The sequence below is a fragment of the Solanum verrucosum genome, unplaced genomic scaffold (genome assembly GCF_900185275.1).
Source record: "Solanum verrucosum unplaced genomic scaffold, falcon-dt-bn FXZP01000252.1, whole genome shotgun sequence".
Lineage (NCBI taxonomy): Eukaryota > Viridiplantae > Streptophyta > Magnoliopsida > Solanales > Solanaceae > Solanum > Solanum verrucosum.
Window position 1 is genome coordinate 4,973,511 of NW_026019988.1, and position 18,820 is coordinate 4,992,330.

The 18,820-nt window shown below is 33.2% G+C and overlaps 2 protein-coding genes across 2 annotated transcripts; both read right to left on the bottom strand.

The window, feature by feature from the left end:
* Positions 1–3,161: 3,161 nt before the first annotated feature.
* On the bottom strand, positions 3,162–5,093 carry LOC125818958 (protein LIGHT-DEPENDENT SHORT HYPOCOTYLS 1-like). Its single transcript, XM_049498464.1, has 2 exons — positions 4,823–5,093; positions 3,162–3,531 (listed from the first exon to the last, which is right to left on the bottom strand). The coding sequence occupies exons 1-2, from the start codon at positions 5,002–5,004 to the stop codon at positions 3,162–3,164; spliced, it is 552 nt and encodes a 183-aa protein (XP_049354421.1). The 5' UTR covers positions 5,005–5,093.
* A 4,551-nt stretch (positions 5,094–9,644) lies between these two features.
* Positions 9,645–18,375, bottom strand: LOC125819088 (uncharacterized). The gene is made up of 6 exons (XM_049498601.1): positions 18,284–18,375; positions 15,337–15,618; positions 11,947–12,598; positions 11,668–11,867; positions 11,336–11,580; positions 9,645–11,073 (listed from the first exon to the last, which is right to left on the bottom strand). The coding sequence occupies exons 2-6, from the start codon at positions 15,603–15,605 to the stop codon at positions 10,280–10,282; spliced, it is 2,160 nt and encodes a 719-aa protein (XP_049354558.1). The 5' UTR covers positions 15,606–15,618; positions 18,284–18,375; the 3' UTR covers positions 9,645–10,279.
* Positions 18,376–18,820: the final 445 nt, after the last annotated feature.

Genomic DNA, 18,820 nt, shown 5'->3' on the forward strand with positions numbered 1-18,820 from the left:
TTCACTGATAATCAACATGCAGTTTCTGAAGTTTTATATGATTGAAATTCAATTATTTTTACCCAAAATTTTAGATAAAACAGACTTCAGTCATTTGTGCTTGAACTTCAATAATATATACCTTACACAATATCTGAAGTTACACGTTTGTTAAAATTAACACAAATTGAATAACAATATCAAAATTAGTTTTTGGTGCACTTTAGCATTTTTATTTTAATACTTTGCCGCTTCTTTTTAAAAAATAATAATATTTTTTTTCATTGAGCAAATTCCAAAGATGTGAGGACCACATTCTCCCCACACCAAACCATGCCAATATTCATAACATTTTGTTTCACCCAAAACCCTAAAAATATTCAAACTAATAATATAGAAACCCTAAATCAAGAAGTAAAAATAATTAATAATATAAATTAAACTAAATAAATTGTTTTTATTTCTAACATGTAATTATCAAGTGCCCTTAAGTAGCAAACATGCGATAAAGCCAAAGACGGAAATATGCAAGTGTTTGTACGGACACAATCCGACGGATGAGATTTATTAACACTGCCACGTGTCATGATCACAACCGTTGTTTTGGGCTTGAAAGTCGAGGCCGTTGTTGTTACCCGACAAGTGGTACATGATGTGGGAAGAATTTGGATAGGTGGCCCACAGTTGGACACGTGTCAGCATTAGGAGTCATGTTAGTTCCACATATTGAGGAATTTATGTCATTGGATGTTGATAAATTTGTGGGAGATTGGTGTATTGTGCCACTCTTTTAAGAGACAAATTTAGGGTTTTCGAAGATGGTAGAGTGTACGCATATTTTATCTCTATTTCAAGAAGTAAGAATATTGTTTCTGAAAAACTATCGGCTTGAGTAACATGTACTTCAGACTAGTTAAAAGAAAAATACATACAGAAATTACAAGAACTAGAAAATAATAGGAAAAACATAACATAATATTTAAAAAAAGAGCAATATTTTTTCTGTCCAACAATACTTGTTAACTATTGACTTGCACAGTACTTCTTAAGAAACTATAAATAGAAGGGTAATTTTACTGTATCACCCTTTGAATATAATAATTACAATGTCTTGAAAAATATAATAGAAAAATGATTATAATTAATGGTAAATTAGGAACTAAGTGTAAAATTATCCATTAATTTCATAAAGTGGACAAATATTGTTGGACATTCCAAAATATTATAGTGGACAATTATTATTGGACGCAGAGACTAATAAGAATAATCAACTAATGTGATATATATATATAGCTGCTTAGACATTGGCAAGTTGAAATTGATTTGAGTTATATTATTGGTGAATCTATTATTTTTTGTAATAGAAGGTTATAAGTTGCTATTAGGGTTGTTCATGGTTATGGTTAAAACATCAAACTAAACCGCAATTTGAACCAAACCAATTATAAAAGCCGATATTTGGTTGGATTTGGTTAGGTTTGGTTTTGAATTTTGAAAACCGATATTATTTGGTTTGCTTTTGGTTTTACTAAAAAAAATGCAAATATAATCAAACCGAACCGATAAATTAGATATATAAATTTTATAATTATTTATATATTATTCAGAAATAATTAAAATATAAATATTTTGTTAGATTTCAATTAACTTAAGTCTTTAACTTAATAAAACACTTTTGCCCAACTATAATAATCCTAAGTCCAAGTCCATCAAAATCAATTTTAGTCTTACCTACCCTACTTCACATAAAATAGTCACATTTTCTCTTAATTGAAACACGTTATTAGTGTAATGATAACTCTAGTATTGCTCAATTGAACCGACAATAGTTTTTTTGTGGATTGTTCATGTGCTAGGTGTTGTGTCTATCGACGTAAGTCCTCAAAAAAATTACTATTACTTTCAAACCGAATAAACCAGAAAACTGAACTAAACTGAACCAAACCGACATTTATTTTTTAGATTTGGTTTTAGAAATTTAAAAAACCGACTAGATTGGTTTGGTTTTGATTTTAATCAATAACCGATCCAAACCAAACCACGAACACCCCTAGTTGCTATAATAAAGATTTATTAAAATTGATAAGTTTTATGTTGATTGTCAGCCAACTTGATCTTCCTTCTTTTATGTGGGCTTGATACCAATAACATCATGAGGCACATAATTCAATTACCAAGTTTACCAAATAAATTTACTAATTTTTTGGACGTTGTATCGAATTAAATGATCACATACTCCACCAGTCATGTGCAGCCTGTTGTTAAGTATTCCATTGAGTTTCAATCTTACAATCGTACTTCTTAAGTATCGATAAAGTGTTTTACGCGTTAGTTAGAGTACCTTTGCATTCACAAAGATTGAAGGTGAACTTTCATTGTTTGCATTACATGATCACATGCTCGCTTCTGAGGGAATGAGATATGTCTTCGCTTTTGAGATTCCTTCGTAAATCTTCAGATTTCACCTTTACATATGAAGTGTCAATTTCCTCTACCTTACTCAAGTGAATTGATTTCAAGATTCTGTCATTTTTTTAGGACTTTCACTTTCCACTTAGACGTTCATTAATATTTACCTATGATTAATTAATTAAGTCATGACATAATTATGCAAATAATGCATTCCAAAATTAGAAATTGTGATTTCTGCCATTAGTAGCTTAATTGTATTGATTACATATCCGTTAGAAAAGTTTAGTGCATCTCAGCAAATATGAACAATCATATTATTAAACCTAATTGATCTTACCCTTGATAAAGAACAAAAAGTAAAATACAAATTCATTTAAAAACTACTTATTTTATCTTTACTGAGATAATTTATAAACAAACAAAACATATAAGATTCATTTCAGATGATCAAAAGTTTCAATTCTTTTTCTTAAGCATCATGTCTAGCCAAATACCATTACATAAATTAAAACGTAACAAAAAAGTGACTGACAAGAAAAAAGGTATATAACATGATAACATCATCATAATATATATTCACCTCAATTATCACTCAAGAAACAACAACAACAAACAAGTGTGAGAGCACGATATATAGTTACTCCCTTCATTTTAATTTGTTTGTTTAATTATTGTTTCGACAGTCAAATAAAATGGAAAGAAGTTAATAATATATGCATAATGATGTTCTTATTTTGCATTGTACCAATGCTTAATTAAACTCAAGAAAATTACTCAATAACAATATTTGCACCTACATTCTTATCATCATGAATCTGATGATCAACTTCTTTCATTGCCATTATATTTTTCTGATTTCTTCTTGATTTTTTCCTTTTTTTGTCATAGCTAATTCCTCTAGACTTGGACTGAAAATTACGAACATCGCGTAAAAATAGCTTAACTGCTTTAGCTCCAAACGGGTTCATTTCCGAATTTCCTCCATGTTCTTCATAAGCAGCACGAAGACGCCCTATAAGAGCGTCCAGGCTTCCCCATGCTTGCCTTAAAGGGCAAGCACAGGGTGCCGGAGGATTTAGCATCCCAAAAAATGGACAATTTAGGTTATGGACTTTAGTCTTTCCGAACTGATCCAAGTACCTGTTAGAATAAGAGAATATTATCATAGATAGTAATGGAATCAGGAATTCATATTAAATTATTCAAAAAAAAAAGTTCAAAAGCAACTTTTTGAACTCCTTTATATCTCTATAGAGTAAATGTTCCTTATGTCAAGGGGTACAACAATTTATGTCATAACCAAAAAAGAAGTTATAGTTATTCGATAACGGGACTCAATTGAACCCCTTTGTTCTTACTAGACCTGGACACTATATAATGACATACAAAGGCATTTATGATAAACACTCAATCTTAGGAAGTAAATCTAAATTAAATGTAGTCGAACATCATTAACTTAAAACTTCTAGCTTCGTCCCTGACTACGCAATAATTGTTTCAAGGGGTACACCAATAGATGTATAAAACAAAAAAAAAGTATAATTTTTTGATAACAAGATTCAATTGAACCCCTTCATTCTTACTAGCTCCAAACACTATATAATGACATGCAAAGGCATTTATGATAAGCACCCAATTTTAGGAAGTAAATCTAGATTAAAAAAAAAGGTATAATTCTCTAATAACAGGATTCAGTTAACCCCTTTATCCTTACTAGCTCCAAACCTATATAATAACATACATACAAAGGTACTTTTTGATAAGCACCCAATCTTAGAAATTAATGATAAGCACTCCATCTTAGAAAGTAAATCTAGATAATATGCAGTTGAGCACCGTGGCTTAAAAATTCTAACTTCGTCCCTGATTATAAAAAAAAAAATATAGTGAACATCCGTAGCTATTTGTATATAGGCTTACATGTAAACATAAAATCTAGAAAAATCCTTAACTAATACCACAATTTAAATGATGCTCATACATTTTAATCCTTATTTTGACTAATAAATTGTTAACAATAGAACCTAGCTATCAAAAAAAATAAATTCTTTAATTTTAATTTGTCTGTTTTAATATGATTTGACATGAGGTTTAAGAAAGTAACGATTTTTTTAAAAAAATTGTGGTCTTAAACTAAAAATATAATGTACCAAAATATTCTTTAATCTTGTGGTCTTAAAACATGAAATGTTGAAATTAAAGAGTTGTCAAACTAGGAAGGAGTCATTCTTTTTTGAAACAAAAGTAAGACAAATAAACTGAAATGAGTAATTTTTTTTCAAACATGGTCCTATATCACAAGATACACAGTAAGCTATATAACAAAATAATGCTAATTAAACATCTAAAATGTTAATATAATTAAACTAAAGTACTCTACAAGAATTATTGGTTAAAAAATTGAATATTATGATTCAAACAGTATACGTACCTTAGAAATTCCAGAACATGAATGCTGCTGCATTGCAGAAGTGACATTAAAGGATGATGATTTCTTATGTATTGACAAAACGTGTTCCAATCACGACGTTTCTGACTCTCATATCGACTCAATCGAGGAGCTGAGAGAATGTCAACAACATTGTTGCTCGGGTTAACATTTGCAACATCCATATGGTGGTGCTGAATGAGCGTGAAATATACTTTAATTTCTATCTTATAATATGTAAAACGCTAACGAGCAAGAAAACAGATATACCCTAAAAAAAAAAAAACCAATGGCTTTAGGGTCACAAATAAAGATCACTCAGAAAAATCCCCTTTTATTGACTCAAAAATTTGGACTGTGGGGTGGGGTGGGGGTGGGGGGGGGGGGGGGTTCAAACTTGTACTTGACCTAGCTAGTGTAGCATGGCCAATTGGCCAATGAATAAGCTAATATCAAATTTATCGGGGTCTGAATCGTGTCCTAAAGATAGTAAAACATTATGTGTTACATATAATTGCGAATTCTAAGCTATATATAAAGAATATTAAGATTGTGATTATAGCACAAAAAATGTCACTAAATAAACGTCGTCGTATTCTAGTGCTTTTTCTCTAGAACAAAACTAAAGACAAGGGGGGACAAAAATAGTGAGAAGTGAAGAGAGTGACATTTGTAGAAAGAATTTATATTGTGATTCAGAAAGGGATATCCTCTTAATTTGGCATTTTATTTCAACTTGCATTAATAATTTAATATAATGGTACGAATGGTTAGGTTTTGCTTGTAAGTTTGTAACCCCTACTAATATTATTCAATATGAGGGCACGTGTATAATTTGAAAGCAACAATTCTTTAAGAATTAATGAAATTAACTACAATCCAACAACTCCTAGGAAACTTCATAGCAACTACATGTAGCTATAGGGTGTGTTTGGTACTAAGGAAAATTGTTTTGTTTTTTTACATAGGGACATCTTAGGTAATTTATTAATTATATGGAGATCGATATACATGGTTTCATAAACTCTTAGGTAATTTATAGAATATTCTTCGAGAGTCATCAAAATTCTGAATATTATAGGTGTATTGAGTTTGAGGAGGGGAAGAGCATAGGCGAAATGTGCTTGAAGTGGAAAATTAATTGGGTTAATGTCATTTTCAGGATAACTAGAATGCTCAAAGAATGGGTGAAGTATAATGATCCAGTTGTACAAGAATAAGGGTGATATTTTAAATTACAATAACTATAGGGGTATCAAATTACTAAATCACATTGTGGTTGTGATGAGATAAGGATGAAAAATGTAAGAAACAATTTGGATTTTTGTTGGGACGATCGATAACGAAAGTATTGAAGTAGTATATAGGGAAGAGGAAATAAGACTTACGTTTGATGTTCATCAACCCAGAAAAGACATATATATGACTAAGTCCTAAGGAAGGTTTTATGTAGATGTTTGGAGTCTAGGGTGTACAGTCATATATTAGAGTGATTAGGTATATGTATGATGGAGCGAGGATAATGGGAGGAGACTCGAAATACTTCCTAGTCAAGATCCGGTTGCACGTCCACGATCAGCTCTGATCCCATTTTTATTTGTCTTGGTGATGAATGAATTGACATGATATATTCATCAAGAGAAAGTACATACCATAGTGTATATTATTTGCAGACGACATAATATTGATTGACAAGGCACACAACGAAGTTAACGATAGACTGAAGATTTGGAGACAGACCCTAGAGCTCAACTGCTCCAGGATGAGCATGCCTAATACAAAATACATGAGTGCGAGTTTAGTGTCGCATCACCGGAGAGGATGAAGAAGTGGAGAGTGATACACAAGTCATCTCTAAGAGAAGAAAATTTAAATATGTTGGATCTGTAATACAAGGAAATTAAGATCATATCGAGGACGTCGCACTTCATATTGAAAGGGGTGATTAAATTGATGCCCACATTAGGTGTCCTATATATGATAAAAATATATATGTCAACGAGACTTACATATAAGTTCTATTGAGTGCATAGTTGTTCGGTTAATTATGTTTTTGTCAGTTGGTCGGTCTAAATTAAATTCACACGTTCAGAAGATGAAGATAGTATAATGAGAATGCTCATCAGAGGAATATATGTGCCAGAAAATTAAATATATTTTTAAGTAAATAATACACACATTTGAAGTGTATTAATTGAGTAGCATTATTGTATAGGGACCATTTTGAGGAAATTTCGCAGAATTGTGGTCTTATTCTTAAAAATATGCATACTACAATTTATGGCATGAATAAAACAACAAAAAAAAGTACATTATAAATGATCATTAAATTTGGCAGCTAACTTCAATTGAGTTTTTATAATCACTTGAAGTAACTATTATAAAAATAACTGAAATTCCACCTCTATTGATAGTTAAGTAATGAGTTTAGAATGATATATTAATCCCATCGATAAGAATTTTGGTAGAGTGGTAAGTACTCCTTCATTTATAACCAAGAAATCTCGGGTTCAATCCCCCTTTTGGTGCAGAGTCATATTTGTTGGGAAGATCAAATCATGCTAATTTATCTTAGTTAAGTTAGAATGTTATGCAAGAATAAGTTAGAATGTTATGCAAGATAAAATGTATGAAATAAAAATTTATATTAACTACTCAACCAATTCTCTTAGAAACATTTTAAAATGTGAAATATATCCGAACAAACAACACCGTTATAACAGCATGACCTAGTAATGAAGTAAAAAATTATCAAGAAAAATTAAAATATAAAGAAGTAAACATACATAGATAAACTAAGGGATTTAACATATATTTATATACATAAAAAGAAAATTTTATCTATTGTTGGAGTAATTTTTCAACGAAGAGGTATTAGCTGCAGGTAAAGCCGTCAATATGGGCTACGCCTGTTGGGCCGGCCTGTCATAACCCGTGATTTAATAGGATTAGGCTAAGATTTTTGGAGCCCATTTAAGAAAATAACTTTTTAGTCTAATCTGAATAAGTTTGCTGATTTGTGGGGCTTGAGAAATATGAGAAGGGCCGGCCCGTGGGCCAAATAAAAATAAAATGTAAAAATTAGGCAAATGACATAGTATAAGAAAGAAATTACTTCATTTCCCTACTCTTTCATTAATTACCAAAAATCCTTTTTTTAGTGTTTTTCGGATACATAATATAGCAGTGTGGATACTTAATACAGCAACGCGGATACTTTAATTAATAACGGGCGGATACTTAAATTATTAAGTTGTTAGCAGCACAGATACTTAATTAACGGGCGGATGCATAATATAGCAGCGCAGATACTTTAATTAATAACGGGCGGATACTTAAATTATTAAGTTATTAGCAGCACAGATACTTAATTAACGGGCGGATGCATAATATAGCAGCGCGGATACTTTAATTAATAACAGGCGGATACTTAAACTAATAAAGTATCCGGTTAAGTTGAATTGGGGGAAAATAAGGGATTTTTGTATTTTAATAAAAGAATAGGGAATTATTGAAAATAGGTAAAGAAGTGTTGTGTATTTAAGTAATTTTTCCAAATAAAATTGAGTATTAAAAATAAAAAGAGTTCAAACTCAAAATCTATTTAAAGTTTTACATATTAAAATTTAATTACAAATTATGTTTATAAAATATGTAATTATGTAATACATAAAATAAAAAATTTCTAAAATTTCTGGGGAATCACCACGTAAGCCGTAGCTTAATTATTTACCAACAACCATATTCTCTTAGTAGTTTACCTTTTCTTATAAACTACATAAGAATATGAAGATGTTAAGACAAACTTGCCACAAGTTGATTCAGATGTGCTTGATGAAGATGATGCTTTGGTGTTAGATACGCCATCAGTTCCATGATTTTTTTAAGGAGTTTATTTATCACTTTTTTATGAATGGAATATTGTCATATATTTTGTGTTTTATTGTGATCATTGAAAAATAATTAAGTTGAAATCAAATTTAATAAATATTAAATAATTTTATTTGTAGATTTGATTAACAAGTAGTAACACTGACACATATAATGATTAAAAAAAAAGTAATAACACTAACACCATGTAGTATTATCTTGTTGATATTCATGATAATATTTTTAAATTATAATTTGATTTAAGAAATTATAAAAATATACTTTTAAAAAAAAGTGGATTGGCCCGGCACAACCCGTAGCCCGCATACTTGTGGGTTGGGCCGGCCGTTTTCTGGCCCACAAAAAAAATGAACCAGCCCGACCTGACCCGTCAAATTTCAAAGCCGATATAAATTAGTCCGGATAAGATGGGTCAACCCATATTGACAGCTCTAGCCGCAGGTAACTACAGATTGATAATTAGAAATTCAATGTCCAAATTAAATACTTTTGTAACTTTGCTCAACACAGAACTTGTCCTGCAACTTTTGGCTGCTTAATTCACACCTGTTTGCTGCAAGTGCTTTGGTTACAGATTATGATACAATAGTTACAGCAATAATTTACATAAAAGGGCAGTCTATTGCACTAAGCTCCCGATATGCACGGGGTCGGAGAAAAGGCCGAACCACAAACATCTATTTACATAGAATCATTGATACAATTCTACTGTTACCAAAACAAAATCTTCATGAGTCTCCTTTTTTTTTTTCTATTGAAAGAAAAGTTACTCTTTCCCTTACAGACCATCCAAAAGGGAAACTAATACAGTCAAACCTCTCTATAACGGCATGATTTGTCAAGATACTTGGAAGTTAGAGCAAAATGTTGTTTTAGAGGATATATAATATAACCTAACATTTAAAGCCAGTTTCAAAGAAAACTTAACCGTTATAGTGAAACTTGTGTCTAAATCAATGTATACAATCATATGTACAGTGTATCATGAACAAATTATTCTAATGGTTGTAACTTGTAAGCCACAATTGTGTTCAACAATAAGATAGTTATCCATATGAACATTCATTTTCTACAAAATTTCTGCTTCCAAATTTGTGTAGATGATTAGGACAAGCTGAAAACGTACCCGGGTTCAAAGGTCAAATATTTTAAAATCTCAAGCTAGAAGTAGACTGACTCACAGATAATTTCTGATGTAGCCACAAAATCACCTTGCATCTACACCAACGAAGCCCGGAATTCACATTCACCGGTAGGTTTCTTGCTGGATGAGCAAATTTCTCTGGTCATTTCTTGAAACCAGTCAATTGCTTGATACACGAGGATTGGCATCGATCTGACTGTCTGGTTGGTAGCGACATCATGTTGGTTAAAACAGCACCAAAACCAATCCCACAATCATGAATGGGAATATTAGGTATTCAGGGAACCAACTGATGGGATATGATCAAGGAATTAAGCGCAGAATAGTCATTGCCAAATGAAACGGCCAGGGCTGGTAGCTGCTGGGGAAAAAGTTGGCACCATGCAAAGTTCCATATGAGAAATTTGTCCGTCTTCCACAAGCAATCAGCATAATCTTGATAATCTCTTCCGTTTTTGCTTCTTTTTAGCAGCAGAACTAGTTGAATTATTGTTGGCGCAGGAGGGGAGAAGAGCAAGAGTTGATGGTCTGCCAACAGATGTTCTGCCCTTTTTAGCAACCCATCTCAAAGGCATATTATTTACTATGGTGCCAATATTATTTGCCTGGTTTAGCTCAACAAGCTTCCGAATTTGATCAAGCATCTGATGTGTCCATGCTGTTGACAAATCCAATGCAATTGAATCATCTGCCGGTTTTTTTGACAGACTATCTAGAATCTCATTGAATGATTGAAATGACATAGAAGGTCGATACGATTGAAGATTCCCACATATCATATTGACTTTAATAACATGCTTGCACAGATTTCCTTGCATTGACCATTCACAATCACAATGGGCAAATTCCGATCCAGGATTCCAAACTAGTCGTGCTATAGTGCTGTCTTTCTGGCTCAAAACTTTTGCGAAGGAGCTATCCTTGCAATCCAAGGTCACAGATGCATCAGGAATCTGCAGAGCTCTATTCCAAGAAGTGGTGGCAATATATTCAGCCTTCACATTTTGAAAAGAATCACTCTCATCTGCATATCGGTCAAGCCAGTAGCTAGAGTGTAACTCAGTTGTCAATTTGTGAACTAACCAATCAACCCTCTGGAGTGCTCCAAGATGTGAATCATCATATAGTCTGACTTTCAGCTTGACATGATATGCTTCTATTGCACCAGATGCTTCCTGGCTCGCAAGAGGTAACGTCTTCATTGTAGTAAGCCACATTTCTGTACAATGAAAAGAGCAATTATTACAAATTAAATAATGGCAAAAGACAGAAAATTATTCTAAACAAATGCTTTCATATGGTATGGTGAAATAAACTAAATGTACATGTAAGTAATGGAGTGCATATATAGTAGAAGTTATATTGTTTCTATCTGATTTATATGTTTTGTATATGACAGATTATGTTCTTCTTCTTTCTTTGTGATGGAAAAACTTTTTCAAGGTAACAGAAGTAGATAACAAACAAAAAGATGATCTAACCAAATTTCGGCACCCATGTGGCTTTGAAATACTGCAAGAAGGCCATTTGATCAACAAAATCTTGAGAAAGTTCTTCTAAAGCAACAAAAGGATCAGTTCCATCCCAAATGCTGTACACTATGTTCCCTAGACGCTTAAATATCTCTCTTTGAACTTCAATATTACTACATTTCTTGATGATATTTCTCAACCATGATCTACGGATCCGCCAAAGGGAAAATAGAACCGTACATGAAAATATCTCCCTGAAAAGACATTAAGATCATGTAAATTAGTTATAGAACCATGTGACTAACTAGATACAGAGAAATGGTAAACTATAAGAATTTTGCCTTATGGGGTCAATTTCTGCAGCAGCATCGTCAACTAGAAAACCATTGACTTTCCATGCTGGATCAACAGCAAGGACACGATCATGTAGAGCTTTCATCCATTTACTCACGTCAGGCTTGGCAATTGTGCGGGTGATGATCCAAGCAACAGGAAGGGCATGCTGTCTTGAGTCAAACACAAGAAGTGTGCACAAAGGATACTGCCATTTTACACAGATTAAATTAGAACTATGGAACATGTTGTCAAGGTTTAAAGAAAGAAAACAATTACTTCATTACCTTTAGTTTCTTTATACCAAATGTTGAATCAACGGCTATGAGACTACGATGTCCAAAACGAATCATTTGTTGTAACTGCCATTCAGTTTGGACACCTAAGATGAATGGATCATTTTCTGATGCATCCTGATAAAAGAAAACAGACTTCTTATTGCGCTCAACCCACAATCTTATGCTAGCTTGATCATCTAGATCCAACTCATGAGTAGATCTTTTAATAATCATGCCAAGTTTGTGGACATACTGAGCAGCAAGGCTGTTCACTTTGGCATCAGAACCACAGTAGCGTTGAATACCCTCTATATGCTTTGCTAAAACATTCTCCTCGGGAATGCCAAGATAGATCATAGACATAGTTTGCTGTTGAATCTCATTGCAAATATAAGGTATATTTTTTGCACCAGGGCCAATAGCATCTCTATCAAGTGGCCCATGGCATACAAAACCAGACTTGTTAATATGACGCCTGTTGTTATATATAAGAAGTGCAAGAGATGGACGGGCATACAAACGCTTCACTATAAAATGACAAGTGCAGCCCCTCATTGACTGGGGTCTAGCGGCACGGTTTCGAGTGTTAAGCCTATATCGTCGACTTGGTAAAATACCACCACCTTCTCCATAATTTTCTGGGCCAAAGGAACACCAATACCTGAAATAACAGCATGACAAGATATGAAGGAGAAACTCATAAACTAATTTAGCTTTCACATTCATATTATACCAAAAATTATGAAAAAAGGTCATATATTCTGTAATAAGAGTCAAACCCTAACGATTATCGAAATCTCATGACTTTTCATACAGCTACAACTAGGTGTTACTCCCTTATTCCCATAATTTTGTCCCTAAAAAGTCAAACAGGATTTCACTAAAGCAGATGTTTTATATATTTTTATGTGGTAGAAAGTTATAAACCTTCTTACAATAGTACATATTATGAGCTTTATTCTTAGCCATTGCAAAATTTAGTCCTAAGATGACTTTGATCTAGTTTGACTATAGAAAGTCAAATATGGGTAATAATTATGGGGCAAAGGAATAACATATTGGTCGAAAAGGTAAGCATTCCAGGGATAATAGAAGTGACCTAGGAATCTTGAATTAATTCTCTTCTTTATCATAACAGAAGTAATGCTCAGGAAGCCATAAGCAAGTACAGAATGAGAAGTGACTCAAACTTGAAGCTGTAGAAAGCTCAAATATGTTCCTTGTGTGAGATCGATCAAATCTGTTAAAAAGATGATGAAACAACTAGAGAAATCGAAGGTCTAAAAAAGCTTGGGAAATTTACAATTTTGAGTAAGTTGCAGAAGCCTTTCCAGTCATTATATATTTTCATTTTTTTTAACTAATTAAAAACATAATGGAATGCAGACAGAGAAAGAAATGTATACACTCAACAAACTTCAGTAAAATAAATTTATGCTTGAGGAAATCTAGAAGCAGCATAAAGCCAGGTTGTTACTTGTAACGAGTAATATCCACAAGGACAGATTCCTACAAAGAAGAAATTGATTAAGCAAGTGAAGGGATGCACAACTGAGCTAATGCAGCTCCTTTCTAGCTCCATAGAAGTCGTGAAATTTCTTATTTACTAAAGCCTACAGAGCAAAATATGTTTTTTCTTTTGTTTTTTTAACCAAGAAACCTACAGACTAGAATATCTATCTTTTGAGGTAGATTTGACATGTTGAACCAAGGTTTGGCATTTGTTGACTTACGTTCATCTCTAATCATTGTTTTTGTCAATGAAAGCTTGTTGCTTAAATGGTTGTGGAAACTGAATCATGATGGTGAAGAGTTGTGTAAAGGAGTTATAATTACTAAATAAGGTAAAAAAGAAGACTCTTGCAGTCCAACATACTGTCAATGCCCACAAAATGGGTTGTTTGGGCGTATATCAGCAAACTCTGGACAGAACTATGACAGAACTTCAAACAAAAAGTTGGATATACGGATCCACTATTAAGTTCTGAACAGACCTTGGGTTGTTGATGGGATGTTAAGGGAGAAATATCCTGTGTTGTATAGTTAAGCTGTTAACAGACATTCTACAGTTGCTGATTGTTATCCTGAAACTGGTTAGCAATTAAGATTTAGAAGGAATTTTAATGATTGGAAATTGGAAGATATTAGTCAACAACTAAATCTATTGGAACCCATACCCTGGATGTTAACAGAAAAGATTCCCCAATCAGGTTGCCAAGAAGGATGGAAAATTTTCAGTGAGGAGCTGTTACAATTTTATCCAGAAACAAAGATGCTGACTGGGAACGCATTGGCCATTTTAATATTGTGGAAAACAAAAGCTCCTCCACATTTGCATGCTTTGGATGGATAATGCTGCTTTAAATGCAATCCTTGACACAGGTAAACTAACAAAGAAGGGGCCATATCATCTGCAGCAGGTGTTTCTTTTGCGGGAATTATGTGGAATCTATAGTCATCTATTCTCACATTGCAGCCAGACATGGCAGATTTGGTACACTTTTTCTTAATCTTTTTGGTGTTCTGAGAAGCTGGCAACATCAGAAGGTAGAGAAGAAGATGAAGAAGATCTGGAGGCCCACCCCTATATGCATCTTGTGAACTATTTCGTTTGAAAGGAATAAAAGATGTTTTGATGGGAAACAACAACATATATATTTTGTTGAAAACAGACGTTTCCGAATTTGTACTTTTGGTGTAAGAAGATCACGGTAGAAGATATGACTCAGTCCTTAAAGATTTTGATTTTGTAGGTTAGGCAGAGACAGTTCTTTGGTAATTTTTTTGTACTCTAGTAATAGAGTACTTCTTGGTACTTTCCGGCACTGGATTTCCACTAGATTCAGAAAATTTACAAATTTTGGGTCATCTTTGACTAGATGGAGACACTTAAACTTCAAGTCCAACAACGTCTAAATACATGAATGACTGATACAGGATTATGATATGACCTTTAAAACAATTACATGAAATTGAGACTTTAGCAACATATGTCGGATATATAACTTTGTTATATAAAGTAAAGTTTAAGAAGTTTAAACTTACTAATACAAAACAAATGTTACTAAAAAAGACAGAGTATTTCTTCATCCACCATCATTTACATTAAGCAAAGTCTTCATAGATAGCCCTTTACACCCCCACCCCCCCTCTCCCCCCTCCAAGAGTTAAACATTTACAAACAATCATCAACATTCAGATTTATTTGCCCAGAAAATTCATTCCTGAGTTAAATCCACCAAGAGATCAAGTAAGCAAAAATTCAAACGAGTACATAGTTTACTAGTTAAGACAAATAGAACAAAAAAGTGGTCATCATGACCCACATTATTCATTTCAAAAAAGAAAGAAGTGCAGAAGTTATCAAATGATATATCCTTAAATGGTTGAAGCACTTACAGCCTGTACTCCAAATATTCATCAGGCTTATACTCCTTTAAACTGCCTTTGCTTCTTTTCCTTCCCCTCTCAATGTGAAACCTTGTTGGGAATTCCACATTACAACACTCTCCAATGATAAAAGCATCAACTCGATCATAATGAATAAGGGCAACATCATCATGACGTTCTTCAGTTCCGAATTTGGTCCAACTCAAATCAGATGCTGAGAAGTCTTCACCAGGTGGATCTTGCACAGCAAGATCAGGAATGGACTCAACTATCTCCATCTTCTAAAATATTCTGAATAATTAGTAAGGCAAGTTACTAAGGCAGTCAAACTAGCAACAGAAAATCAACTTCTAGAAGGAAATCAATTAAAAAAAGATAGCAGGGCCTAGCTGCCTCCATTGGCCCACATTATCTGCATGTATTTTCATTTGAAAGCACTAGACACAATAACTTCCAGAGGTTAGAGAAGGAGAAGAAAACATTTCAATTATCTACACCTCAAATTCCCGACTATGTTGGGGTCTGCTAAAAGGTGAATATGACATAAGTGGTTAGAATTCATAACAGTAAGCAGACGAACATAAACAGACAGAAGGCAACGTAGCATCCCCCACCCAAAACATATAATAAAACATGGGAAGTGACTTATAGATAGAGGTGAATGAAAAGAGGGACGGGAAAATCTTGATTTGATTTTGCTCAAAAGTAAGATTTTCCAGCAGCTTGATCAAACGACAAATCCACATAAACTTGCTTTAATATGAAGCTGATTTCTTTATAGCCTATTACACTTTCAATAAGTATCAATAGACTTTACAAAATTAGTTGCTAAGGTATATGATGAAGGTTAGAACTAGATGATAACAAGCATCAGAGGTAAATCAAATAGAAAGACATGTATTTGGACAATTCATAGGCACTAAAAACTATAATATATCCGCGAAAATGTAGCTCAAACTGGAAGATTGATGGCAGTTTTAGCATTGCATCAACAGTTCAAATTCTCTCGAAATCTTGACAAATGACAAAAAACTCATAACCAACAATAAGATATGATAAGAAAAGCATGCCCTGAACCCCTGACATTGGAAGGAGGAGAAAACGATTAGAAAGCCAAAATCTTTTGGCTCCTAAAACGCAAGAGGTTGTCACCGTCATTTAAGTTGAAGAAACTGAAACTGACAGTGTCGACCTTTCGGTGCTTCTCCACCTCTGATTCTCAGCCCCTCCTTCCTTCCCCAATCCAAACTAAATCAATCAACTGCCCTCAATCCAAAATTAGCCAAGGTCCACTACATGAATCCTCTTAATCCATTCAGCACTATCCAAACCATTTCATTCCAATACCAATTAATTTAACTTTTAGGGGAAAACTAGGCCTTCAACAAATTAGAGGGGAATCGATTATCAAATGACTAGGTCAAAATAGGTAAAACATATCTGCTGCCACCTAGCCCAAAAATTTATATGACAAGTAATACTGAAAGAAAAATCAGGGAAACAAAAGGTGAAAAGAAAACAAGAGTATTTACATACAACAAAGGGGAGAAAAAAAGGGAACAAAAAGAACAAAAAACTGACAGAAAATGTTCATGGCAACATTTGGTTTTGCATACAAGTGAAAACAGAGTGAGTTAAAAATCACAACAGCAAGATATCAATCAACAAGTCAAAATTACACCTCAATCCCAAATATTCAGTAAAGATCAACTACATGAAGACTCTCTACCCATTCCATTTTATTCAGTATTTAAAAGGATTCATCATACTTGCACTATTTTTACGTTGACACCTACTGCAACATCTCGGAACCGAATCTATTTAGCAAAACTAACTCAAATAGACAGAGTTCAGAAAAAAAAACAATGTTCTAAAAAACAATATTTACAGTTTACAACCAAAGGAGAGTATTTACATACAGCAAAAAACCCACAAAAAAATCTTAATTCGTCTTCACCAAGTCACCAAAAAAGAAGAAAAATACAGAAAGAACAAGGAAACTGACCTAGAAAATGTTAAGGGCAACATTAGGGACAATTTGTTTCAGCATACAGCCGAAAACAGAACAAAATAACAAATCACAACAATCAACCAATGAACCACAATCAAACCTCAAAACCCCTAAAAATTAGTTAAAATCAGCTACACAAAACCCTCTGTACCTATTCCATTTTATTCAGTATTTAAAATGATCCATTATACTTGCACTAATTTTCACGCTGAACATCTACTGCAGCATCTCGGGACCGATTCAATTTCGCAAAACTAGCTAACATGGGCAGAGTTCAGGACAAAAAAACAATATTTTGTTCACAACATTATTTGAACAAAAAACAATATTTTTCATCCGATGTGAGACTCTTCAACACCCACCTCACACCCGAGCTGGACATCTAGTGCGTGGGTAATTTAATCAAGGACCCATCATCGGTAAACAATAATTGTGATGGGTCCTGTTCTAATACTAGGCCCAAGGTCCAACGTTCTAAAAACACAATATTTACATACAGCAAATACACCACAAAAAGAAACACACTTGAGCAGTTGAGTTCCACCCAGGCACCAAAATTGAACCTTTTTAACAAAACAAGAGCAGCAAGAGCAAGAAGTTAACACGTAAAATGCTGAGACCAACAATAGGAACAATCCATTTCAACATACAGCCAAAAAACACAACAAAATCAACAATTAAACCTCTAACCCCCCCCCCCCCCCCCCTCCCCTAAATTAGCTAAAATCAGCTACATGAAACCACCAAACTCATTCCATTTTAATCAGTATATTCAAAAGGGTTCATTATACTTACACTAATTTTTACGCTGAACATCTATTCAACATCTTGGGGCAGACCCTTTTCACAAAACCAACTCACATAGCCAGAGTTCATAACATAAAAACAAAAAAAAACAATGATATTTAACATTAAAGAACCAAAAAAGATTGTATTTTTACTGACCCCAAAAGAAGAATTCTTGTTCTTGTGGAGAAGTAAACAAACTATGAGAGTATTAAAGAAGTAACAGGGATGAAGGCGCAGCAGCAGCGGCAGCAGAAATGTGGAGAAGGGGTTTTGCTAATTATTAAAAAAAAAAAAAAACTTATTTATTTATTTTTCATTTTTTGGTTTTTTGAATTTTAAGGGATAAATTTAACTAATGAAAATATGATTCACTAAATTTCTTGAATTTGGATGGATTGATATTAACTTAAATAATTTTGGTTTGTTTAATTCAACATAATTAAAAACTAGGTTGATTTGTATACCCAAGAAATTTTATTAAAAGTATGTTAACAACATTTTGTTGATTTAATGTTTTTTATATAATAATCGTAATAAAGAAGAAAATTTTAGATATTACACAAATTATAATACTTCCTATCAAACGACCCCTCAGTGGTTTGTGCTATAGTGATTTACAAGAATGACTTGGAGGTGAATGCTATGAGTAGAAACTTCAAGTCTAATAAGTTTCAGGTTTTGATGTTCAAGGTT